Source organism: Aquila chrysaetos, chromosome 15 (assembly GCF_900496995.4).
Source record: "Aquila chrysaetos chrysaetos chromosome 15, bAquChr1.4, whole genome shotgun sequence".
NCBI lineage: Eukaryota > Metazoa > Chordata > Aves > Accipitriformes > Accipitridae > Aquila > Aquila chrysaetos.
The window spans coordinates 8181804-8209259 of NC_044018.1; the positions used below are offsets into that span (position 1 = coordinate 8181804).

Here is a 27456-nt window from a genome sequence, read left to right on the forward strand (position 1 = left end):
GTGTAACAGAATAATAAACTGTATAATAAAATTGTTATCTAGAAGTTAAACTAGAATTTCTTGTTCTTGTAGTACCGAAATGAGGTGCTGTTGTTGAAAGACTGTAAATCTAAGGATAACAAGTTCTAAATTGGTAAATGAAAAAAATGTATAGTAGATTATTGGAATTTGCAGCAGCTTGTTGAAAACAGCAGATAACGTTAGAAGTGGTGGAAGTTTTGAGTAATGAAATGCTTGATATGATATCAAGCATATCATATGCTTGATATGCAGTTGAAAATACTTGTAATGGTACCTAGAAGCTTATGCTGTAACTATTGTAACTTACGCTGTAACTGTTAACTGTTAGGTGAGAGTTCCTTTGTGAATCTTTTAATTTCTGCATTCATCAGTTGTGGAGCTTCTTGTCAGCTCATGATCACTTTGTTCTGGTTACTATTGGAGACATGGTATGACATTTTGAAGACTGTTGTAGTAGATGGATAGGAAATTCTAGTTCACAAATACGAAACTTCAGAGATTCGTTTGTCTTTAAAATGTGCTTAACCAATATGAAAGTTTGCAATTTTAGAATTTAATTAAAAACTGTTTGAAATAGTAGAAGCTATGAGATGAACTTACATTACAGAAAGCAAACCAGACTTTTTGTTAGAAGCACAATTGCAGTTTTCTTAATCTAAGAGCTCATATTGACTCTGAAATGGATCCGTTTTACATAACATAGATCATGGTGACAATACAAGGTTTTTATTCAGATACTCTTTTTGATATGGCATAGAATGCCATTATGGATTGCCACTTATTTTAAATCATCTGCTTAAAATTAGGAAAAATTGAAACTGTCAATAAGAATTCGCTTCATAGAGGAAATATGGATAGAAGAGTGCAATCTTTGGGGACCAAAGTGTGAGAGACACTCATATTTTTCTAAGCTGTCAGAGCTGACAGTTCTAAGACCATGCAACCAGTAGGTTATTTTGTCAGTAGAAAACAAATATTCTTGATTCTAATCTTTGTTTTGAATGTCCAGCTAAATATTAATTGATGTGTTCTTATTGCAGCCATGGTATTCCAAATTTCTTTTAAAATTCAATAGTTTTATGCAGCTTGGTTTATTTAAATAGGTATGGTTATCTTCTGTATGCAGGCTTATCAGTAACAGCAGAACAAATAAATCCTCATGGTTCTACTGTACGGAAAACAGAAGCTAGAGTTGAAGAGGCTTTCCGGAACAAACAAAAACCCACAATGACGGTGTGGCCCAACTCTGCAAATAAATGTGCATGTAAGTACCTTGGGTGATAATTGTGCAAAATTAGGGATACTAGAGAATGGCAAACATTTCAAATGTGTGTCTGCTACTGTTCACTGATTATTTCCAGAAGTAATTTTAGGCATGAAACTCATGGAACTTTAGGAAATACTCTCTTTCTGACTACATGAAATCTCTGCCCAGAAAGTGTAAAGAAGCAGGATTCCTGTTTTTGTGATAAGGAATAACTGTTTCTAATGTAATATGAGTATTACATTTTTCTTTGTAAAAGACTGTTTTCAGTACAAGACAACTCTGATCCAATGAGAAGAAACTTTTATCTGTTTGATGAGTGTTAAGATTTGTTTACTCTGTGTGTATTCACAGGTACGTACCTACACACTGCTTCATACTCTTATATGCACTATAGTTACTCACTTCCTATCTTCAATACATACAGTATCATGCTAAAAGTTAGAAAAGAGATTACAAATTTAACTGTATTTTCCTTTACGGCACCTGGATTTCAATAGTCAGTACCCATTATTGGAGGATGTTAAGATACTCTCCCTGCAGCCTACTGGATTAGTCCAATTAAGTGATCAAAATCTTTAGAATTTTGAGGAGTGACTGGTGTCCGTAATCAGAGGCACTGCTAATTATTTTCAAGAGGTAAGTTGATTAGAACAGGTAAATACACTACAGATATTTTTGTTATAAACAAAATAAAGACTACAAGAGAAAGTGAGTATGAGGAATATACTGATAGTTGTGCCTGGCTTTCCTGCTCAAGATGTGGAATCCATTATTAATATATTATTAATAGCATTATCAGTTATTGCTTAACAGGGAAACTGATAGATTGAAGCTGACAAATTTTCATTGGTCTTTGTGCTCTCCTTCACGGTGCTTTTCCTTGATGAGAAAGTTTTCTAGGCATGATGGTAACTGCCCAGAGATTAACATTGTTTATATATGAATGTTAGTGTTGATGTTGAATAGTTTAATTAATTACAGGTGTATGGTTTTATTTCCTGAAGCTGTAATTTCTTCCGTTAAAGGAATTAAAGTCAATAGTAGAGAGTTGTGGTTTGAATAAATTGTGATATAATAAATTGATGATGTGAATCCAACTGTTCTTTATTCATTTGGCAGCTCATGCAAAAAGGGAGAGAGGAGGGAAGGGATTCTCAATTTTTTTTTTTTGTTTCCTGTGAAATCCAAGATAGAGATTCTCACTCTGGCTGATCTACAGAGCACTTTCCTGGCTCTGTGTGCTGTGCAGCACACGGTACGGTTTCTAGACCTCCAAGCCAGCAATTTCTTGGGAAGAGAGATAGGAGCTATTACTGGCGACTTGTGTAAAAAGAAGCTCTGGTACCTCTGCTCTCTTTTCCACCCAATGTTGTGGATGCAGTGGCAGTTGTTTGAAGACTAGAACCATCAACTAAGGAAACTGCCAGTAAACAAGAAAGAAGTTAGTGTTAAGGCACCGTTCCTGCTAGTGTTTTGGTGATTTAGGTTGGGCAGCAAGACAATTTGAGACTTAGTGGTGTTTGGGACTATGATCAAATGAAAATCTGCCTTTTAAGGTTGAGTCTGGGCAAGATAACTAGTCCAGGAGGGATGTGATGCATCTAGTAATCAAGAGAGAGAACCAGGAATTGATGAGCAATCAGAGATCTGCAGAAGGGATTCAAGTAGTACATGGGCACACTTAAAGATTGATGTGGTACATTCAGTAGAGACTACAAACTAGGAAGAGAAACAGTCTTAAAAGGGTGTTTGAGGGAATGAGCTAGAGTAAGGTGAGAGCAGAACTGAGCAGATTGTAGGGAGCTTGAATAGCAGCCAATTATATGGTGGATTGCAATTGTTTAAATGGAAGAAGCAAGTTTAGAGAAGGGATTTCTGAACAGACGTAATTTTAGAGGTAGAGTGGAAATTTTTGTATGGTCAAGAACTAAGATTTTTTTTTAAAGACTGAAATGTATTACACAGGCAGAGTAACAAGGACAATGATTCATGTATTTTAATTACACAGGATAAAACCTGTACCTTCCAATTAATAATTCTGAAAATCTTCCATTTTTTTCTGCTATTTGAACTTGAATTCTCTAATGAAAAAAATTACCAATCATAACATTACTTTCCTTATTGAATTAATTTTTTGAGGAGCTTTGTTTACAGTATTTTAGAAGATAGCTGCAAAAAGGTCAATTCAGATGAAACACTTGAGAACCCTAAAGGATGTCAAGCATCTTCTCTAAAACCAGAGTTGAGTACAGACAGTACATCAGCCTCACCCAGTTTAAAGCCCTGTTTACTGTTTAGGGCTAGTACAGTAGAGAACAAGAGTTAGTTTATCGAGTGTTGGTTTGTTTTCCGAGGTTATGTATTTTGTATGAAGCTTTATTTAATTTTTTTAGTTACCTATTATTTTGTGATTTATTTAATTTTTCTAACATACTTTAGATTTATTTTTTTAATTTGCTTAGACCACATGGGCTGTCAGAATTGTGGCACAGAATAGTTGCTCTATTTGTAGGCACGGTGATAGACATTCCTGAGTTAGATTTAATCTGCAACTTCCATTTCCCTTGTTGAAGGTACACCTGTGATGGATTGTGTATCACAGTATAGATGAGTTTTAAAAGTACTACATTACTAGAAGTTGCTGAAAATCCATTTGGGAGAGTTCTGCCACAGATAATTTAAAATATTTCCATATCGACTGTGTATTTTGAGAAAAGTGCAAGTGTTCTGGTGGGAACTTAGAATGGGACATAGGTCAGAAGCCTGATATAAGTAGTTGTATGATCATAGAATCACAAAATTTCTGTGGTTGGAAGGAACCTCTGGAGATCATCTAGTCTAACTCCCCTGCTCAGAGCTGGTTGCTCAAGGCTGTGTCCAGTAGTGTTTTGAATATCTCTAAGAATGGAGGCTCCGCGACATGCCTGGGAAACCTCTTCTAGGGCTTGGCCATGCTCACAATAATTACTTTTTCTTAATTTTGAATTGAATGTCTTGTATTTCAGTCTGTGCCCATTACCTGTTGTCACTGGGCACTGATGAGAAGGGTCTCGTTTCACCTTTATACGTACATGTGTGGAAAAGGAAAGTACCAGCAATGCATAGTTTGGTGTGTCTGGTAACTTAATCATTGCTAAATGGTTTGGATACATGTTAACGCATAAAACATTAGCATCTCTTTAATCATTGGGATGCTGTATAGTAAAACTTTGTCCTACTGCTCTATTTTGCCAGTAGATGGAGTATGTTGCATATTATTTTACTGTCTTGCAGTCACTTCTTTTAGTGTTACATATAAATAAACTTATGGGGAAGATTTGATTTTACATTCTTATCTTTTTTTGCAATATTTAATGATAATATATTGTAGTGGTAGACTGCAGATTTTATGTTTTCTTCATGTCCTTTATGCTGTGTGATAAATACGATAGCTGTGAAAATGGCATTTGGAGCAAATAAAAAAATTAAAATATTTTGTGTTATGTGAAGTATTAAAAATATAAGTTTTTTATAAAAGTCATTTTTTGAAATATGAAATAAACACACTGCTAACTCTTCCCAATAATTGGAGTGATTAGTGGTCTCTCTATAGAAAGAACTGTAGAGGGTTCAAGCAAAGATAAAAAACTGCTGCAGAAAAATCTAGTTCCTAAATAAATAAAATTTTGTGCGCCTTTTTGTGTTTTTTTTGTTTGTGGTGGGGTTTTTTGGGTTTTTTTTTTTGTCTGGTTTTTATCTGTTCAGTTTTTGATCTCTGCTACAGTGGTGTCAGTGATCGCTGTACTTCAAACATTCATATGACTGCAGTAATGCCTTATCAAAGGACATGGCAGACCAGATGCCATATAGTTTTTATTAGTTTAACTATTTTCTGCCTTTTGGACTAGTTCTGAATTTGGATTCAGAATTTGGATACTGCCATATTAACAGTCATCCAGATGCTAACATTAAAATCCGAGTAGCTGCTGATGTTTTGTCACAAATCCTATACTTGCTACTGTTTTCTTTTCTCCTTCTGCTCTCCAGAAAAGGGATTTGACTTGGATTAATTCTCACTTGAGATAGAGGCAAGTACTGTAACTTGACAAAAACCATTAAAAATGATTTTCTGGAATTTGAGTACATCTTTACTCAGAGCTGAGACAACTGTCTCTTTTTGTTTCTTTATCATTTTGTTCTGGGTAGTGTAGGAGTTGGCATTCTGGATGACAGTAGTTTGATCTCCTATATCTGATGCTGGCTTCAACCAGATGCTTTAAAAGGAAGTTGCAAGCATTTGACAAATAAAAATTATTTTTTTCATGCCTGATTTTGAAGGAGAAACCAACTTAGTTGATTCTAAGTTGGTTAACAGTTCTTTTAAAACCCATAGGCTTTGTAATTCTTCTAATTTAAAATGCCATTTAGTGAATTTGTGGGAGTTCTAATAAATCCTGACTGCCTGTTCTTTTTTGGGATCCCATCAAACTTTTGGACTCAGTGATACCTGATGGCAAAGAAATTTTCTTTCATCACTATTAAATACCTGCCTGTATTATGAATTAATTGAATGTCTTCTTTCTCTGACAGAGGGCAAAGAAGGTCATACAATTTACCTGATCAGTGACTTTTTTTATATTCTCTTGTTATTCATCTCCTTTCTAACTCAGTAATGCAAGATTGCTCATCCTCTCTTAAGAAGGAGGTTTTCCTGAAAGCATTATCACCCCCTTTCTTACAAACATGGTAAAAAGAGAGACTTTTTAGAAAAAGACTTTTTAATGAGTTCTTCTAAAATCAATTTTTTTTCATCTAAGTGGTTTGCACAAGTGATGTAATAAAACACAGTTTTCAGACCTTTGAGATATATCTTACTCCTTCCCTTTGAAAACTGTGGCAATGTTTGATTTAAATTGTTTAAAGACTTGGTGTAAAGTTTCTGTCTGCAGAAGTTGTTGATTTTCTTGTGATTATTAGCCATTTCTTAACTTCAGTTTTCTTCGTGTTGTGGTTTTTTTTTCTTTTTTTTTTTTTAATTTTGCCTCCTTGACACAGAAACCAACCAGCAGGCATGAACTTCCAGATATGTGATATAAATGAGTGCTGTAATCTCTATTCAATGTAATTTTAATAAGAGCTGGAGCTGCTTCTCTGCTTGTGAAGTTGCAGGAGAACCTTTCATTTGTTCATGGCTGTCTTGCAGCAGGGAAGGTGTCATTCAGTAGTCCTGAAGAGCCAACTGAGTATACAAAAAATGTATATAGCTGTAATAGTTGCTATTGTACAAAGCTACTCAGCAGAGGGAAAATGAGCAGATCTATAGAGGTGGGAAAGTCTAAAAATTATATCCACAGGTGATACTAGTATGATTGTCTCTTCTCTTTTGACTTCATTTTTCTCTTTAATTTTCCTGTGTGACTGTCTTGTCATGTACTTTACTAACATAATTACTCTGGTTTCTTGTAAATTATATGAACGAGAGCATCGAGTGCACCCTCAGTAAGTTCACAGCGGACACCAAGTTGGGCGGGAGTGTTGATCTGCTGGAGGGTAGGGAGGTTCTGCAGAGGGATCTGGACAGGCTGGATCGATGGGCCAAAGCCAACTGTATCAGGTTCAACAAGGCCAAGTGCTGGGTCCTGCACCTGGGTCACAACAACCCCATGTAACGCCACAGGCTTGGGGAAGAGTGGCTGGAAAGCTGCCCGGCAGAAAAGGACCTGGGGGTGCTGGTGGGCAGCCGGTGGAATATGAGCCAGCAGTGTGTTCAGGTGGCCAAGAAGGCCAACAGCATCCTGGCCTGTATCAGAAATAGTGTGGCCAGCAGGAGCAGGGAGGCGATCGTCCCCCTGTACTCGGCACTGGTGAGGCCGCACCTCGACTACTGCGTTCAGTTTTGGGCCCCTCACTACAAGAAAGACATGGAGGTGGTGGAGCATGTCAAGAGAAGGGCAACGAAGCTGGTGAAGGGTCTGGAGAACAAGTCCTGTCAGGAGCAGCTGAGGGAACTGGGGTTGTTCAGCCTGGAGAAGAGGAGGCTGAGGGGAGACCTGATCGCTCTCTACAACTACCCGAAAGGAGGTTGTAGCCAGGTGGGGGTCGGTCCCTTCTCCCAAGTAACAAGCAATAGGACAAGAGGAAATGGCCTCAAGTTGCACCAGAGGAGGTTTAGATTGGATGTTAGGAAACCTTTCTTCACTGAAAGGTTTGTCAAGCATTGGAGGAGGCTGCCCAGGGAAGTGGTGGAGTCACCATCCCTGGAGGTGTTTAAAAACCATGTAGATGTGGCGCTTATGGACATGGTTTAGTGGTGGACTTGGCAGTGCTAGGTTAACGGTCAGACTCAATGATCTTAAAGTCTTTTCCAACCTAAACGATTGTATGATTCTGTATTTTTAGCTTGGTTTCCCAAGAAAATAATACCTGTGCTCTCTGTCCATCTCTGCTCCCCTAATAACTTCTGAATCATTTAGCTGGGTTCAGACAGATTGACAGGAGTTGAGAGCTGAAAGATTAGGTTTCTGCAGGTTTTGTGAAAGTTGGTAGCTGGATAAATCTATGCACCTACTGAAGGAGAAGGCTATAGATTGAAAATGGTAGTTACCTGTTCTTCCTGGCCTTGTTAGCTGATCAGTTAAAACATTCTATTGGCCAGACATGGCATGCAAACCTCAGATGTAGTGTATCCTTTTCAGCTGGGGTGGGGAGGAACAGAAGATATTGGGAGTGTTTTGTGAGAAATATTGGGAGTGTTTTGTGAGAAATATTGGGAGGAGCTTGAGTTGAGAGCATTGTAGGGGATGGTAGGGGAAAGCAGTTGACTAGGGGGAGAAAATGCTGGGGATGCTGCAGCCAAGATTTTTTTTGGAAACATGCTTCAACTCCTTCTTATGGAACTGGACCCCTTGTTGAGTAGAAGTGTCCAGGTTCTTCAAGTATTTGTTTACATAACATAAGCTGTTATATATGCTGGTGAAGATCATAAATATGTTAAGTTGTTGCATACAGGGTTTTTTTAATGCATTTTTCAGGTCTGTGCCTTGTGTGCCTTCCATGTAGGTGAAGAAAATGACATGTCTTGTAGGTGTTAGTTTCCACAGTCACTTCAAGCTGCAGGTTACCACTAAAGGTGCCGTCTTGCCTTTTCACTGGTTGCATATTCCCACCATGTCCCCTGTGCCAGCACCATCATTCATGAGTTGGAAAGCTCAACTGAAGATGTTGAAAACTAACCCAGAAAAAAACCCAACATTTCAGATGGATTTAGTTCCCTTATCTGTTTTACTGCAGGAACGGTAGTGCCGGCACAAATGAGGTAGTGGAAATGCTATAGCTGGCTTTGGAGGGAGAAATGGCTTTGTCTGTTAGTGGAAGCTGGCACCTCATTTTGCTTTTTAAGCCATTGTGGAACTGTGCTCTGTTCTTTCTTGCTGCTTATCTCTGACTGCAGTTTGGGACTTTGTGACTAAAAACTCCAGAGACTTTCAAGTAGACTATTCAGTGCCCCTTGGTAAGGAATGTGGAGCTACTGGAAGCAGCTAAATTACTGTGGCAGATTGGTAGATATTCTGGATGCTGCATAAGAGAGCATAAATTGCTGGTAATAAGTGCTTTCTCAAGGCTTTGAGTTACTTTACACACAAGACATCAGAAAGAAGTTTAGGGTTTTGATCATTGAAGAAAAACTTAAAACACGTGCATTGCTTCAAGTGGTTCTTGATGATACTGCAGACACAAAATCTAGATCCATGGTGATCTTGCTTGGCATGAGAATCTCCTTTGGATTTTAATCCCCAGGAATTCTTCATGAAATAAAGGTAACAAGAGAGAATCTAGTGTTTGATGGATGTGAGTTTTATCATTTAATGACAGAGGATTCACATTCTCTGATAGACTTACAAGCAGTGCAGAGGCATATAAGGGTCTTTTCTACAGCATAAAGTGAACTTGTTAGCCTCCACTAATACTGTACTACACTCAATATACTGTAGTAGTCAAACTACAGAAATTTCAAGAGAAACATATCTGCTTTGACTGCTACGTCTTCTCATTAGAGTTCATCCACATTAAGGCAAGCAGACTTGCTTGTTAATAATTGACAGTCTTTGAATCTTCTAATTATATCTGCTTCCTTTTCCAACTGTTAACTTTATTTCTATATAGTCTGCAGTTCTGTCACTGTACTGCTAGATTGGGGGACAGCAACAGCGTATGCCTCAACTCTGAAGCTTCTGTACCATTCACCCATGTTTTTGTGATATGTTTTCCTGAGACTACTAAACAGAAAGGTCACAGTTACCTCTAGATCTTGCAGAAATACCTCAGGAATGTGGGAAGGATTTGGATTTGTTTGTTCATATTGTTTTGGGGTTTTTTTGACTATCACTGTTCCTCACTATCCAAGAACTGTGCTCTGCTCTGGACAGGGTTGATGTGCACCCCTAGAAAAGGGTGCTTATTTCACCAGAAGATGTTGTCATTACTTGGTGTATCTGACTTGAGAATCTCCAAGCAGAACCTGTCAGTGGGCAAGAATTCAGAATTTCTGAAAGTCTGCCACAGGTTTTGTTTTACTTAACTTATGCCTGGAGGACTAGTCCTTCTGAAGTAAGTACGGAATTTCTTTTTCACTCGTGGGAGGCCACCTCTGGGGGAAATGCTGTCTGCCTAAGTTTAGGGATCTTTCAGCCGACTCTTCAAGTGTCTCAACATAGGAGTGGAAGAATTGAGAAACCTCACTTACTGTTTAATGAAATGTAGAGTAAATTTGTATTACATTGTATTACGTTGCAGTTTAAAAACGCTGTCTGCATAGACTGTGCAGCTTAGGGAAAAAAAAAGGGGGGGAACTTTTGTTTTTGATACCAACTTCATGTGAGCCCAAGCAAAATGTTAGTGTGACTTGTGGTCAAACAGATATTTATTGTCATTAAAAATTCTGAATAACGATTTAAAAAAAAGCAAACCAGAAAGAAACTAGAACTGAAGTGAGGATCCCCTTGGCAAACCTATAGAGGTTATGTGAAGATTATAGAGAGAAGAGTTCAGCAATTCAGAAGTCAAGTGAATGTATTCATGTGTGAATAATTGGTATTATAATAGTTTGAGTTACAGAAACTCAGTTCTATAAAGCAGGATTCCTCTGACAATAGTATTTCTACCGCCTCTGGCACAAATACTGCCAAAAGACTGGGTATCAATGGGTAGATTTCAGATGAGTAGTTTTAAAAGGAAAATTGAAAAGGTGTTAAGGTGTTAACTTGCAATTGCATATACTCTGTTAATTTTTTTAACAAAGTTAACTCGAAGTTTTTCTTCTGTAAATAGCTATCCCATTCCGTTACTTACTGAAAACTTGAATATGTCATGAATCATACCAACTATATATAAAATAAAAAGTGTGGGATTCTGCTCTTGATAATTTGCAGTTTTATAAATTATCAGCATTAAGGTAGGGAAGAGGGGACTCCAGGTGAAGCTTATTTTTTAGCAGCAATCCATTAAACCGTTAGTTCCTGCCCATTAGCCCTTTAGTTTTGCATCAGTTTTACCCTGTGGTAGCTCCTTCTTCCTTTTTGAATCATATTCCACTGTTTTGCAGGATTCAGAGATCAATTTTACGTTTTCCTGCCTCATATGACAGCTTCTCAGGTCTGTGTTAACCTCACAGTAGTGCCTTTTTCTTTCCAGGAAATATAAGGGGAATCAATCTAGGTGATGAAATCTGGTGTTGACGTCTGCATTTGGTCACATGGTTCCCTGCTCCATTAAACATTCCTCCTACTTGTACAACTCCCTTAGCTTTACTGGGGGAAGTGGGCAGGATAGAAAGACAGACCGGTGGTGGGTTTTGTTTTTAAATGCTGTATTCCTTGCTCAGCTTTTCACTCTTCCTAGAGGCTTAGCTGTCTGTGTAAAAGAAAAATCTGTGTAATGGTGCTATGGGTGCTAAGGATCTGGAATGAAAATTTCTTCTCATATTCCAAAAGATGTTTCTTTGCACAGAGCAACGCAGCCCGGATGAGAACAAAAAGGTGTTTTGAAGGGGCAGTTTAAATGTGAGGACTAGAAGTCTACTTTTGATATGACCAAGAAGGTGAACACTGGTGAATGGGCTCAAAGATAAATTAGGTAGGGGACTAAGAGTCTCACTGAGGTCCCAATGATGTGAGCAGTTTTGTGTTAAATAAATTAAAATGAGAGATTTAGGTGGGTTTGTGAAAGCCTGAGCAGAAAAGGCTTCAGTAGTCGGAATGGAAGGGGTTGAAAGCAGGAAGGCTTTTATTTGAATGACAGGGGAAAAAGGTTGATTCTTAGAAGTATGTGGACAAAAAGAATTGGGATTTTAGAAATGTTGGTCACCTGTTGGTTACAGGTCTGGGAGGCTCAGGTGACAATGGTACTGCTGTGAAATAAGAACTGGTAGGAGTCTGGGAGGGAAAAACTTTTATCGTTAACTGAGTTCTCTTGACTAAATGTGGGTGAAAACCCAAAGCAGCTAGATTATTGCTTTTGTCAGTAAAAATACTGTTAAATGTTAGGAGGGCATGTTCTGCAGTAGCTGGCAATCAAATGCTGTTCTTCTTTCCTAAATCTTAGGCGTTGGTTGAAGGCATCGATTTTTTTAATGTTGTGACATAGCACCAGTTTTATAATAATAGCAATGTTTCAACCAAAGCTCTGTTTTGTGTGCATCCTTTGATGAGGTAGCTGAAAAATTTCCTGCATTTACTGGTTTTGATGCAGTGTAAACCTCACAATTCCTGGGAGGACATCTTCTGTGGCACTTTTTGTGGTTGCTTTGTCCTAATTAAAAACAGCGATAAAAAACAACATGCACAACATATGTTTGAATAGTACTGCATGAGAGAGTGAGTGAGCTGGACTTGCTGACTGTCATTGAGGAAGACTTGGAATTTAATGAAATGTATAATACAAGGGTTAATACCGTTTTACTTAAATGTGATTTCTCCCACACTTAGGAATTTTAGGAATGTACTTGTGTGTTTAGGCAAATTATGGGTTCTCATCCCAGATGGAGCTCACAGGGTAGACAAAACAGATGCACTAGTGAAATGGGCATATTTAAAGTACAATTCTTTGATATAATAAATGTCAAATATATTTGACATTTTATCTGACTCTTAGAGCAAAGTCAGCCTAAAAAGCCAAAATCAGTGTATCTTTAAAAATTTCAACTTTCTTATTAATTTATACACTTTAGGACATGTTAAATTTCCTTTAAAAGACTTTTACTCCCTTTCTGTGCTTTATTTACCCATCTTTGGAGTTGACCTGAGGCTAAACCCATTGCCTAATAAGGGAATTTTTTTGTCTGTAAGTTTACATCTTCCTGTTTAGTTTCAGGTTTGCTGCTTCTGTTATTAATGAAAATCTCTTGCACAATCTAGGGAAAGATTATGTGAGCTTCTGAAAAGTTACGTGAATAGGTTGTAGTTTGTCATCAATAGAACAGTGACACTGACTGTAGAAGCTGCTATCAAATCTACAAAATAGCTGGAGAAAGGGGATTTTTTTTTTCCTCAAATCTTACAGTTCTGCATAAGGATTATTTGTAACAATAAATACACACTCCAAGTGAGACTGTGTTTTTATTGTAATATGATTGTATCTTTAGATAGCTTTAAAGCTAAAAGGTTAAGATTTATTCCTAATGTAGTGGTTAAACCACCTGCTTACATACGCCACTCATGGGGAGGAAATTCTGAAGTACAGCTGTGCTTCTCTGAGCTTCTGTGAATTAATTCTCAACACTTGTACTTGCACAGTGCTTGTATCTTCAAAGCAAGATCTTTGTAACTCAGTGTGAGGTTGGCAGACACAGATCTAGGACTTAATATCCCATAAATCAAAGCAACCTACAAATACCAAGAACATTATGGAGGTGCTCACATAGGAGTTCATTTTGAAATGGAAGAAAATTTGTTAATCTCTGGTAACTATTGGCTGTGATTTTCAATTACAATCACTTGGCCACAATTTCAGCAATTTTGCAAAAATATGAGCAGTCTGCATCATTACTTGAATTTGAATGTAGAAGTTTCAGCTTTTCCCGGTCCCTTCCTTAGTCTTCTGAGCTGTGTCTTGTTAGTGCTCCTGAAAAGGACGTTAACAATAGTATTAGGTTTGAATGGTTTTCCTTCTGTATTTGCTGATCATATTGCAAATGTGCCTCCAAACCTTTTAGATTGGTGCCTTATTTGTATCTCGCTGCAAATAGGTTAGTAAAAAAACCCCCATCCTTTATGAAAAGAAGTTTATTATGTGGTTTTTCAAAGGCACAGAAGGTGCAAGTAAGAAAAAGGAAAAATGAAAAAGGATGCAGAAGTAATGAAAAAAGGATCACATGTCCATGTTGCTTCAAGTTGAGTTGCATAATATGGAGGGAAGGCATTGGTGATGAGGCTAGTTTAAGGACCTATGCTTCCCCTTCTGCTTACAGACTCATTGCATAAATGCAGATGTTTGTGAGGTCTTGCTGTAGACAGGGTTGCTAAATGGTCCATGTCTAAAACAAAGATCCTCATTTTTTAAATCCACATTTTGTCAATGCAGTGAACTTGAGTACAGAGGTGGGAATGAATGGAAGGTTGAGGAGATGTAGCTGATTTAAACAGTGAAGATGCCTTTGAATTGACAGTGGACATAAATTGAAATAAGAGGTGCTGACTGAGGGCAAAAAGCCTTTTCACTGTTATGACAATTACGTATTGGTATGGAATGCCCATGAAGGTCATTTAGTCTGCATCCATGGAGGTTTTCAATACATGGCTGGATAAAGCCCTGAGTAAGCTGGTCTGCCCTCACAGCTGACCCTGTTTTGAGTAGTAGGTTGGACTAGAGACTTCCTGATATCCCTTCCAACCTGAATTATTCTATGAATCCATGGATTGCACTTCCATTTGCTTCATTGTATAATGATTTCAAATCGCTGAGGTTCTAAAAAGGGAAAAGGAGAATAACTGTCTTTAGAGTCTGCATTACCCAAATGAGAATGACTGACTGAGTTCTACATCATTGCTTAGCTGTTTTCTTTTAGTGTTTTACCTACAAATGGGTATACATAAAATACATTAAGTAGGAAAGGCTAGCAAGTCATCCTTGTTTCCATAGATTAGAGTAGGAATTGTGAACGCAACTGAGTGTTCACTCCTTATACTTCTAAAGGTCCTTAGTATCTGTAATTTGCTCACACTGAAATCAACAGACAGCTTGCTTTTTCCTTGAAATGTGAACACATTGATTGCCTCACACGCTACAGCATATTCTAATATCCTAGTCTGTTTACTGAGGGGTACTGGTGCATCTAAAGTTTCTTTTTTTCATTACAATTCAGTTCGAATAAGGAGAAAATCAAGACGACGCTCACAGTGGGGCAAAGGCATTATTAAGAAGAGGAAAGTCAATAATTTAAAGAAAGATGAAGATGATGCAAAGTTTGCTGATGATGAAAATCATGGAGAGGACAGTAAATTGCTGGAAAATGGAGAGCTAGAGATCAGCACTGACTGCATTGAGGAGAATGGGGAGGAAACAGGAGATCTCTCTATGACAAATGATGAATCCTCTTGTGATATTATGGATATAGATGCAGAGCAGAGGCTTAACAATGGGACATCAGGAAAGGAAAACAATTTTGCATCCACAGAAGAAGAGAGCTCAAATGAATCTCTGTTAATAACTGACAGTGTTACCCTGAGTACTGAAAAGGAATTAAGGAAGGACTCTACATCAAAAGGGGACTGTGTGAATGGAGAGACATCTGTACACAGCTCAGAGGGTATACCTGTTTCAGCATGTCACAATGGTAAAATGGAATCAGTTGATGCTGTTTCACCCTGTGACAACAGTGATGGTTCTAGTAACAAGCAAAAATCTTCATCTGAAGATCAGCCAAAGGATAGAACAGAAGCTTCCAGTGAAAGTCAAGGAGATGATCTAGTGAAAGCTGAGTTACCACATTGCAGCAATAATGAAAAAACACTACAGAGCACAGACATTGAAACTAAAGATGCTGAAGCAGATAAAGAAGGTATAGCTTGTTTTCAATGTTTCTGTCCTTATCTTAGTGTCCAAGTTAATTTGTGTGTATATTTTTAATTGTAATCTTATGTTACAATGACTATTATATGATAATATTTTATGAACTGCTGTCTGTTTATTTGAAACTTTTAGTATGCTTACAACATATAATTCCACAAAGATAAATTAGAAGTCCACCCTTGACTTGCTGTAATGTTATCTTAGGCAAGTAAGTATATCTCTGTACTTAGACTATTCTGTTTATTTTTGTAGGCTTTATGGGAAATACTGTAAATACTGAGAAAACTTTTCAACAATAATTAAGGATTTAAAAAAATATTATCAATGCAGATAAATATATGATACATGTTTTGGTCTCTATGTTATATCTGATCTTTATTTTGATCTATATGATATGTTTTGACTTGTTCTGTTAGAGATTTATGATAAAAGTATCATTGACATTTGATAAAAGACCATAGAAATACAGAATGTATTCCTTTAAAAACATTTGCTCATAGCAAAAAGTTAAAGCAGTTTAACTCATAGCAAAAGCCAGATAAACCCTTGTTTATCTATTGGAGAAGGTATCTGGCCTTGGAGTTACAGTCAACACAGTAACAGTGCAGCAAAAAGATAAGAGAAGGAGAAGGGAAATCCTGGTGGTGCATGAAAGAAGGGGCCACGTCCTTTGAAGACAAGAGACAGTTTCCTCAGGGAAGAGAAATAAAAGCCTTACGCGTGATTGCCTTTGTAATTAGCTTTTCAGAATTGTCTAAAAGAATGAAATCTTTACTTCAAAAGTTAGCATTGAGATTTACAAAGTAAATAAGCTTTAATGAGAGATCTGAATTATGAGAATATCACTATATACATGTTGTCTGTGTTTGTACATACATATTTTCTCTAAGGGTAAGGAGAATTGTAGAAGAAAGGTCCTAAGAATATCAGAAGAGGAGTATGATGTACATTAAGAGCCTTTACATTTCTAAATTTGTAGTTGAATTTTGTATACATTAAGGATGGTTATAATAACAGGTGGTCCTCCGAAAAAAAGGCATTATAAATAGTTGAGGAAGAGAAAAAAGCAGTGAATGAGTGTAGGGAAAGAATCAAGAGATATAAAAATATTCTGTTCTCCACAACAGGATTGGACAACAGCTTTAATATAGAGGTGGAAGAAAACAGAAATGTGTCACAAAAGCATGAAGTTTCAGGAGTAGAGCAGATGTTAGAATTACCATGGTGATGAAGACATGGGATGCTTTGGAGAGAAAAATGAGGATTTGATTCACTTAAGCAGAAAAGATTTTGAGCGTTAGCTTAATACCTGAACTTCCCTTAGAAGCTGCATAATTTGATGTTGCTAAATAGAAATGATAGAATGTGAAAACTTTCAGTGACATTCAGTTTTCTGTTGGGACTTTGGAGTTCAGTTTTAAAGATGACTAGTTTCACATGTGTTTTCTGAACTGTGGTTTTGTGCACCTATAAACATTCAGAATTCTGCAAAGCTGATGAATAATGTGCACTGCTACAATCATGCTTGCTTGGTTCAAAAAAACCCAACAAACCAAACAGGCAAAATCAAACCAAAGTGAAGAAACAAGCTGTTCATCTTGAGACTGACAGTGCTGACAATTGTTTTTCAAATTACAGGTATATTCAAAAGCAAGAAAACACGAAAAGTCGCTATGGAACAGTCAAAGCCCGCAAGTTTGGAGCAGGTCCCGGAGGAACCATCGGATCCCTTACCCTCTGTAGTTGTTGACCATGACAGACTAAAGGTAATGGAACTGAAAAATAAATTGAACTGTTAACAGACTCCATGAAAAATGCTTCCTTTCTCTGTTCTCAAGCAATATTTTCTTTATTTTTGACTGCAAACAGGTATTACGGCAGTGGTTACTTTTGAAGATATTTTGTTGATCAGTGTTTTTTGCATGAAGAGTTAATAAAACTACTGAATCCTTACTGTCCCATCATTACTACCTTTACAAATCCAGTAATGGCACAGCAGTCCACTATTTTAATTGCAGTTTTTGCAGGTACTCATATGTGTTAATTGGACATGCCAGTTACTGAGGAACTGCTGGGTGCCTAGTAATTAGGAGTTAACGTCATCTTTTCCCTTCCCGTGTACGTGTACTTGGTGGAAAGAACTGTTAGTGGATTGGAAAGCAAATTGGAATTTGTGCTGATGTTTTGACGTTATAGACTGAACCCCTGCTGTTAATTTTCTTTCAGTTTTGTTTCTTTTTAAGCAAAGTTACAACAAAATTTGCTGTCTTCTGTTGTAGAAACTAGCTTGACCTACTATGAAGTTTAGATCCTATTTGCTGTGGAGTACAGATGATAATCTCCTTGGAAACAATAGAAGTGTTATGAGAAGAAAAAAATTCTTGAATTTTACTCTCTGCTACTGTGTAAAATACACACTTTCACCTTTTGTTTATGAGCAGTTTTACATGTGTTGTTCCCCACCCCCCTTCTTTTATTGTACCATTTTTCAACATTTGTGGAATTCCAAATGTGTTTCTATTTGGTACTTCTTACAATTTCATGCCAATGCAAGTTCTTAAAAATGTCTGCTTTAGCTATCAAGGCCGTTATTTGTGGTTTGCTTTGTCATAATTATTGACCAAGATGAAATACGATGAAGTATTATTCAAACAGAACAAACATTGCCCCAGCTATACTGAGTATAAAATCTAAGATAAGAAAAAGAAGTGTGGGTATAAGCAGAGAAATGAAAAGAGACATTGAGTCCTTTTTAGATCTACATGGAAGCAGTGGCCTTACTGATATCCAGGTGTGGTCCATTTTATTTATATGTATCTGTATAAAACAGGGCTTCATAAGGAGATTGCATTTCTGATTTGTCCTTAAAAAAATAAGAAAAGTGATTATAAAAATGCTCTTAACTTCACCTTTTGTTGTTCCAACAGAAACTGCTTGATTTGGTGGTTAAGAAAAGTGACAACCTGACTGTTGACCAACTTGAGAGATTGTATTCGCTCCTCAGTCAATGCATCTACAGACATCGTAGAGACTATGACAAATCACAACTTATAGAGGTGATGTTGTACAGTTTCTTTTATTCTTTATCTGAATTTCGTGAAACTGTTTTTTCAAGAATTAAGTTAATCTATCAAATTATTATTGTACTAGCAGGCAGAAGCTTTAAAGAGACTTTGAGGAAGGTACGTGTAAACAGAAAAGAGTTTAGTGTAGTAATGACTTAAAAACCAGAGGTGGTTTCTAATAATACTTTGCTCAGAAAAGGATTAAGAATTTAACCTAAAACAATGGAGGAAAAAGAGGAGAGAGACAGCAGTATGGAGAAGCACATGCTAGCAGAGTAAAAATGTAGAAGCGCATGCTAGCAGAATAAAAATGGAGTAGAAGCAGTTTCCACATTTGTGGTATGAATAACAGTGGACGTAAAGTGGCTGCTTTAGAGGCACACTGAGCCAGTGTTGCTGCGGTTGCCCTTACTTGCATTTGCGTAACTAGGCCAAAAAAAAATTACGTACCTCTGCTCCATGCAGTTTGCTGATTGTGACTTTCATACAAGACCTTACAAGTTTGCAAACTTCATCTAGATCAGTAAGTACACCCTTGGGAAAGCCAAATACAGCGTGATGTAAGCCAGTTGTCTGCTTTGCTGTCATCCTTGGCCTCTAAAGTGTTTGCTGTCAAAGGCCTCCTGTCTGCATCAACAGTAAGTTGGTCATTTCACCACTGGCATAAGCTGATCGTAACTCGGGACAGGCATTCCCTCCAGCATCATTGTTCTAGCTGTAGAGGGGTTTGGATCAGCTTGCTGACCCAACTGATAACCAACCCTGCTGAAAAAAAGGACAACAGTTGCTAGTTTCCAGTTGGATCAATGAACACTAAATATTTTTCTCCAGGAATATTTTACAACAAAACCTGGAAAGGCCTTAGAATGGGATATTGTAGAGTTCCTGCAAAATACTTTTCAAACCATTTTCACGCTATTCCTCTGCTGTCTTCAGCTAAAAATATGTTGAAAGTCTGTGCCAAATGTTAGGTAGATGAAAAAGACACTTATCGAGCAGGAGTATGTAGAGACTGATCTTTGCTTTGATTCTCCAAACTGTGCAGATACGTGTTTACAGCTGGGTCACCAATAACAGAAGTGTGCCGTAAGACTTGAATTCATGCGGTGTGCCATTGCAATGCTTTCTTAATACCTATTGTGTACATTAATTATATAAGTGACCCTAATACACTTTGATTTTTCTCATGGACTGTCATAGTAGAGTGCTTTTCTGCATTAATACTTCTTTAATTAGTTTTCTCTTTTACTATATTTTGCTAGCAGATAGCAGTTAATAAACAGAAATGTCTATTTTCCTGTTAATTATTTGTTCAGATTTAAAAAAAAGTGCCCAGTAAATAAGATTATGTAATGTAAATTTATTTCTGTCTCTATGTATAATTGATGCTCTGTGTCTCTTGCAGGAGATGGAAAGAACAGTTCATGTGTTTGAAACATTCCTGTGAACTCGTCAAGATGGGTGGGTTTATCCTCTCAAACTGCTCATGGGAGAGCAGTCCTCTGAGCCATTCAGTTTCCATTTGCACCAAGTATGTGCAGAGCCTTGGTCTTAAGTGCTCTCTCTTTTTCTTTCTGTTGAATTTGGTGCTATTGTCTCAGGTACCTGAAACCAACCAGCCTACAAGAACCAAACGGAACTTCATATAGTTGTATCTGATATAAATAAAGAATACAATGCCACAGCTTGGAGATTTTTGGTGCTACAGAAACTGTTCTCATTTCTGCTCTTGTTCACTCTACATGCATTATCTTTGGGGAAACTTCAGGCAAAGTGGAGACCAACACATACAAGAGGACTGGAAAGAGCAGATCTAAGTTGAATATTTTTAAACAGGCAATGTTTTTTTAATTTTTTTTTTCCAAGTTTTCTCTTCTCTGGGGTAACGGACAAAAAGATCTGTTCTGAAGAAGGCAATGATGCATTGTGGTAGGAATCTTGAGTAACTGGATGTACAGTAATTTGAAGATGAGGCTCTCTAGAACTGCCTTTAATGTGCCTTTTAGTCAATTGAGAAAGATAAGGCTAATCAATTGGTTTGGATTATAGCAAATGGCAATGTTAGAAAGCTGTCTTCAGAATGAAGATCTCCAAAAGGATGATTTGTATTCTCTTCATTGGATGGCAACCAGTATTATGGTTCTAAAATGCCTGTCTTACTCTACAGAACTAAACTAAGACACACTGAAAAAGCCACATACTTTACCAAAATGGTGAAATTCCTTTTTCATTGGTATATATTTCTTTTAGAAACAAGTTACACAGTGAAACTCTTCTGTGTTGCTAAAAAGTAAGCATTTTCCCACCATCTCCTTGTTTTCCATTTTGAGTTCTTTAAGAAAACCAAGTTTAATACTGGCAGGTTTCTTCCTGAAGTTCCGTGTTTGTAATTTAGCTTGGACTGTGCAGTGCAGGAAAGAGACACTATAGTCTGTCAAAGTCCTGGAGCCCAAGCTCACTTGAAAATAAAACTTAAACTAGGCTTCACAGGTCGGTCTGTGCAAAGCATTGCTAATGTTGGGGGGGGGGGGGGGGGGGGGGGGGGGGGGTTGGAGGATAGCCTTTTGAATCGATCTGTTCGGACCCGAGTTCTCTGGGTCTGAATTGTGTAGTTCAAAACCTTTCCTTTCTGGCAACTGGAGAGAACAGTCTAGGCAGTTTCAAGAAAAACATGTTTCATCACAAGCTCAGTATTAAAACATTACCTGGGCTGATTTATTTCAAACCTACATGGAAAGTGTTTTAGAGAAGTTGGCTGGTGTTACCATCATTAACCATTCATTGTGACTGTCCCTGCGTAGCTGCGGAAGTGTCTTTCCAGAAATATGCAACACAGTGTGATTAGTTTTTAATTAGAGAAAACAGACTACTGCAGAGATACTGAGCTACCTCAGCTTTTTGTATTTTAGTTACCAACAGTGTTTATGGAGAACTGTAATCACTCTGCTCCCATTTACAAACTGAAGCTAAGGTACTTGTCTCCACCTCTATGGCTAATAGTAGTATAGTGCTGCAGAGAAACAAAACATGGGCCTTGGGCTACTGCAGTAATCTAGAGTGCTTTGTATATTATGGTTAAACATAATTCTATCTTGGATCTTTTTCTCCCCTGAATGCCACTGTTTTTCTTCATAGCTAATGGCAGAAAAAGGTTTTAAGCATTCATGTACATCTAGTTACACCTTCTAAATGCAACCCATGCAGAAACACTGTATTTTTTAGGTGGGAAAGTGCGATTAAAAACAACAAAAACAAGCAGAAAACACATTTTAAATGAGATTCTTTGATCTCAGATTTGATTATGGGATTTTTTTTCCATGTTTCATTTAGTATTTATTAGCATCATACCTGTTTGAGATATTTTTGTGTCTGGTACATTAACAGCATTTTGTATTTTGATGGAAATTGTTACAAACTTTAAGATTTGATTAAATAAAATGTAGCAGATTTTTTGTAGCAAGTTTCTGATAAAAGGGTTTTTTGCAAGTCTCAGGTTCTTGCTGCAGAATTTTTTAAAAATATTTATTCCAGTTTCACTTACTCAAAGAAGTTTTTGTTCAAGTAACAGCAGCACTTGTGGAAGATAAAACTGCATACATTTTTAGATGATAATAAATTTATATGAATTAAAACAGTTGAGAATTTTAGTCACCAGTGAGTGTGAAAAGCAAGTTTAAGCTAATGCCTAGCATTAAAAATGGTTCTAAAAGGTCAGGTTTCTAAAGGAAAATTTTTACTGTCAGTTGTTGATTGGGAAAAATTGTAAGAGGCAACTTTACTAATTAAGGAGCTGCCATGTTGTTTTAGAGAAAAGTAGCTGATATCAGATGTTCTAGTGGACAGCTTACCTAAAATGATATACTCGCCTTCCTAGCCCAAATAACCACACTTCAGTTTTTGTTTTCCTTTACAGACGTCTGGTGGTTATAGAGTTAAAACAGCTGTTAATCTATCCATGTGGTCTAAACTTGTTTACTCTTTGTATGTTTTTAATTATTTTTTTTTGCCACATAGCACTGGCAAGAGTTTGTACAAATTGACCTCTCTTCCTTGTTTCTTGTTGTGAAAATTGCAAATAAACTCCTGTGTGAGTCCTTGTGCTGGGGTCAATGAAATGTGGCTGGCCAGAAGAAAGCAGTTTTCTCTCTGGGGCTGGTGGGGCTGTCTTGGAGGTAATAGAGTTGCTCTTGGGTGAAGTTGATGGCTATGGAGTTAATTGTATTTGCAAGCTTGAATCTCACCTGTGATTAATTTTTTTGTTTTGTTTTGTTTTGTGTCCTCTGTATTGTTACTTGATTTCTTCATATGCCAATGTATTTATAGATTACTGTTTTTTGTAATATCTTGTCTTTTTTTTTTTTTTTTAATTAAGTTGGTGGCTCAGCTCTGGTTTTACCAATCAGTCTCCTGAATGGCAGGTCCTGCAGCTGATAGTCATTTATTTTGTTTTTATTTTATTTTGTAATCACAACATAAGCTTGAATTTGGGCTTGTACTTGCATCTTTTGTATCTTGTACATTGGGTTATTTAGACATTGGGGAGTCCTCTTTGGTTTCATTAACGTGTGTCTACTTTGTGGATTAAGTAGACTTCCTTCATCAACTATGGTATATTTTGGATTCTATAGTTTTATTCAGAACTGTGTTTAAATTGATGTTTTGCATTTTGACTTCATTTTACGTTAGTTTGAAGTAAGTTATTTAATTTTTTTGAACTTCTGGAAATTTTGAACATTTTACTGTAATTTGTAATATAACTGCTGTGAAATACTTGAATAAAGATGACAAGAAAACACAGCTTTAGCTCCTTCAAAAATGTATTTGAAAGAAATGCTGCCTCCTAGCTGATTTCAGTCTTTTTCTTAGCAGACCTCCTTGATTTCACAGTTCAGATGTTTTACTCTGGGGTCTTGCTGTTTAGTTATTTTGAGTGGTTTAATTTGTAACTTTTGCTTTCAGTGTTTGTCCATTAAAGAAAAAAACTTCTATTATTGATTTTGACTGAAGAAGTGAAATTAGCGTTGCACACTGGCGAGTGAATAACTTAATTGTTATGAAGTTATGTTCTGTGCTTAGAAAATGTTTTATGTTCAGTTGCTGGGTACCATCCAGGACTGCTTATAGTAGTACATCAGCATCCAAGTAATACCAGCGTTTCTCATTAGAGGTTTTTTAAGGAAATGCTCTCCTTCCTTCCTATTTTATCAAAGTTGTTCTTACTTTCTGTGGGCTTTGTTTGTTTGTTTGTTTTTAAAGATGAACTGCTAATGTATATAGGAACTCCTTTAGTTCCACCCCCCTCACCCCCCCAATAATTGATGCATAGGAGAGCAAGCTGCTAGAGGTTATGCAAGTGAGGAGTCAACCCACATCTTACTCGTTGGCAATTCATCCAGAGCTAACAAACTGCACGTGATGTATATAATGTGGAACAGAGTATGAGAAGCTGTTCTGTGGGTCTGTTACGGCCTCTCCTGAGGTGTAGGACATATAACACACCTTCTCGTTTTCCTCTTTTCCTTTCTGTTTACCTTAAACTGTAGGGCTCCTGGGCAAAAGGCTAGTTGAGGAAGAGGGTACTAGTAACTCATTTCATGTCTGACTCCAATTCACTTTTATATGCAGCTTTGAAAGCACACTTAGATACGGAATAGATCTTATTATATAAATTATTATATAAATGTAATAATGAAGTTGATCAGTGACAGCCTAGGCTCTTTTTATATCAGCATGGTCAGATGTGGTGTTTTGATCTGAATGGCCTTGCAGATACCAGCACCACACTTGACACCATCCAAGGGGTTTGCAGTGTGTGAATGAAGAATGTAGGGTATGAGGTCTTGTGTATCTGTTTCCATCTTTCAGGGGTGGTGATGGCCATGTTAGCAGAGCGAATAGATTCAAGCCTGATTGCTGACTGGCTGTAAAAATAATCAGTCAAAAGGGACAAAACTGTGCCTTATTTGGGCATTGACAAAAGGATTCTTGCAAAAATACTTTGTGAACTTTGAGTGGTGCTTCAAAAGCATGATTTAGTGAGGAATAGTTGGGTGGCATCATGTGCTGTTAATAAAGCCTTAGTAAAAGCTTGTGCAACACTCGTATTTGTCAAGTGTTCACTGCTTAACGCTGCTTCCTTCTGCTGTTGGTTTCTGCCTTGAATGTAGTTTTGAAATGCAATTTCCCCTATTTCCTGAAATTTGCTGCACATCCTCTGTTTCCTCCTTTGAGCTCCTCAGATAATTTATTTAAATAAATTAAAAAAAAGATCCTTTTGTTCTGTATCTTGGGTAGGATTTGGATTTGGACTGTAATATATGGGGTTTTAAGCTAGCACTGCATGTGAATAAATTCTGCAAGCTAAATCAGTAAACTTATGAACTGATTAATGAAGCCAAACACTTGGGTTTTTTCTCCTCTTTTTATGCATCACTTGTGGTCATGTAACTATTATGTAAAAATGAGGGATTATAAACTTTAACACTAATTAATTCAGCCTCATTCCATTTCTAGGTGAGTAATTTTTTTTACAGTGTGATCATTTGCATAGGGAGTATATTTCAGTTGAACCCACTGCCAGTAAATGGCTGTGACTACTACTAAATTCCATTTATTTTAGGAGTGCATTTGAGTTATGCTATATTGAGCCTTACTTTAATAGTATGGAAAATCCTTTTCCTTTAAAAATATGATAAGCTGCTAAGATTTAAAATGGATTCACCACTTTCAGTCGAATGTTAGTGTAAACCTGGCCATCCACATTAAGGTTTGCTGATATGTGGACGCTGATGTGGAATAAAGCTGCTTTCAAGTTTCAGGTGCAAAGGTAATCTGGAGTTAAGCTGTGTTGGAAGGCGCTCTATTCAGTTACAAGAGTGGGGCAGGTTGAGAGCAGAGGAGGAGGTTGGTCAGGCTCTGCGTTTGGGGCGTCAGTGCTGCAGCGCTTAGGATGTGTTGGCACGCTGCAGGAGTTGAACTGGTTCTGCTGTGGTGGACTCCTCTCTGTGTTTTGTTTTGTTTACTTCTGTCTCTTGGCAAATGGGAATTTGTCAGAGTGCATATGAGAAATGGTACACGTCGATGAGATGGGATGGCTGCTGGGAATGCTCGCACCATTTGTCATCCTGTTTTTTTGTGGAGATGCATTACATCGTGATGAAAACTCCTTTGCATCAATGTAAAATTTGAATTGTGCTGTAACCTGGAGATGTTTGACTGTGTATGGAAGCAGGAGTCTGTGGAATGTCACCTGTCGGCTTTGGGACTCTAGATTGGCAGGAAGGACGGACTTGGGGAAGTTCCAAAAGGGCTGCCTTTGAAGTATTTACTCAGCAAAGGAAGTAAAGCAGAACCCAAAATATAGACGATTAATTCATACTAGAAAATATTTTAAATTTGGACTAAATTAATTTGCTAAGAAATTGAGTCTTTCTGCTGTAGAAGGAAAAGAAAATAATGTTGTTTTAGTTAAGGAACTATTTCTCATCTCCGAAGCCCCAGCTCTAGTTCTGTTGTAAAGGTCTTGTGTTCTCTTGCTGACTTCGTTACACCTTGTAGAATCCCTTCTGTATGTGGAGGCTACCTGGAAGAACAGTGATACCTGATTTTGGTGATAGGGAAGGACAAATTGCCAGTCTATTTTAGGTTTCTAATGAATATAATCCTGAAATGAGTTTTGAAGTGATGCCCACTGCATTCTCTGTGACATTACAAAAGGTTTAGTGAGAGCAAGGAAATATAATGTGAATAGTCACGTGTTGTGACTATTAACATCAGTTTAGTAATAATTTACTGGTTTGTGTAGACATTTCAAGTATTGGAACTATAAGCATGTAAGTACTTTTTCATGAAAGCACTGGAGATCTAACTGGTTTAAAATTAATGTCTAGCCTTTATATTTGGGTTAGAGTGCTTTGGAGTCTTGCTCTAAAATTTAAAGCATGTCCCGAAGGCAGAAAGCTTTTTTTAAAACAAAAAGCTTCCTTTTCACAAGATTCAGAGGACAGCAATGAAAGCACAAGCCAAGCATAAATTTTACAGTGTTAATCTTTTCAATACATGAGAATAAATTTTGGAAGTGGAAATGAGCTGACACCTAATGATGATTTAAATGTTTAGCAATTGGTCACAAAAATTCAGGTTTATTCACGGAGAATAATGTCAGCAGAAAACACTGTTTGTTGAATCTGATGCTGTGGCACGTATAATTTAATCTCATGCATGCGCAGGGTCTGCTAACTTCTGTATGGTTTAACAGTCTTTCCAAGAATGGCATCTAGTCTTGATCTGCAGAGTTTGTACACCTACCCTGCTCTTTGAGCTTTTCGTCAAGCGGTTAAGCTCATGGGTAGAAACGCGTGCCTGATTCCTCATTTGTTTTGGTCTGGCTTCTGCTTCCAGGCAGTGCTTCTTCTCTTCTCTTTATGTTCTAGACTCTTCATACATATTTTCCCCCCCACGAAGATACTAATGCACTGTGATCAAGTAGCCTCTCAGTCTTTTTGCTGGGCAGAATGAGCTCTTTATGGCTTTTGCTGCATTTTCTCCAGCCTTTAAGTCAATTTTGTGGCTCTTTTCTGCAGTAGGTCAATTTTTCAACATCTAAAACATCTGGTCACAGAGGAAATTGATGTCATATTCCAGCGTTGGTCCCACCAGTGCCTTACATACAGCTAAAAATCACTGATTCGTACTCACTGTTCCCCTTTTTACACATCCAAAGATCAATTTAGTCCTTTTATACCATCAGATTGGGCTGGGAGCTCTTGTTGCTCGACTCTTCTCAGAGTTGCACCTTTTCATGGTGCTGTTCTCCATCCTCAGTGTCAGCCCTTCTCATTCCCACCTCTCTGAGGTCCTGCTTAGTTTTATGAAAAGAAGTTTTGTTTTAGTGGTCCCAGCCATCCAGAGAAGCCAGCCCAGTACATATGACTTGTTCAGTCCTCATTACCTTCTGCTCTGCTAATCTCTGTTTCCACAGGTCTGTGACTAGTGATTTATGTCAATGTTCTCCTTCAAGAACTTTGGAAGAAGAGGGTTCCCCTATTAGAAGTACTCTGA

General features: G+C 37.4%; 1 protein-coding gene across 1 annotated transcript in view; it reads left to right on the top strand.

Moving 5' to 3' along the window:
- Positions 1-24649, top strand: part of ATAD2B (ATPase family AAA domain containing 2B) — an 80945-nt gene extending 56296 nt beyond the window's left edge. Inside the window, 5 exon segments of the mRNA XM_030037514.2 lie at positions 1148-1285; positions 14625-15320; positions 16970-17097; positions 18259-18387; positions 19802-24649. Of these exon segments, the coding sequence (XP_029893374.1) occupies positions 1148-1285; positions 14625-15320; positions 16970-17097; positions 18259-18387; positions 19802-19843 (1133 nt within the window). The 3' untranslated portion in view covers positions 19844-24649.
- Positions 24650-27456: the final 2807 nt, after the last annotated feature.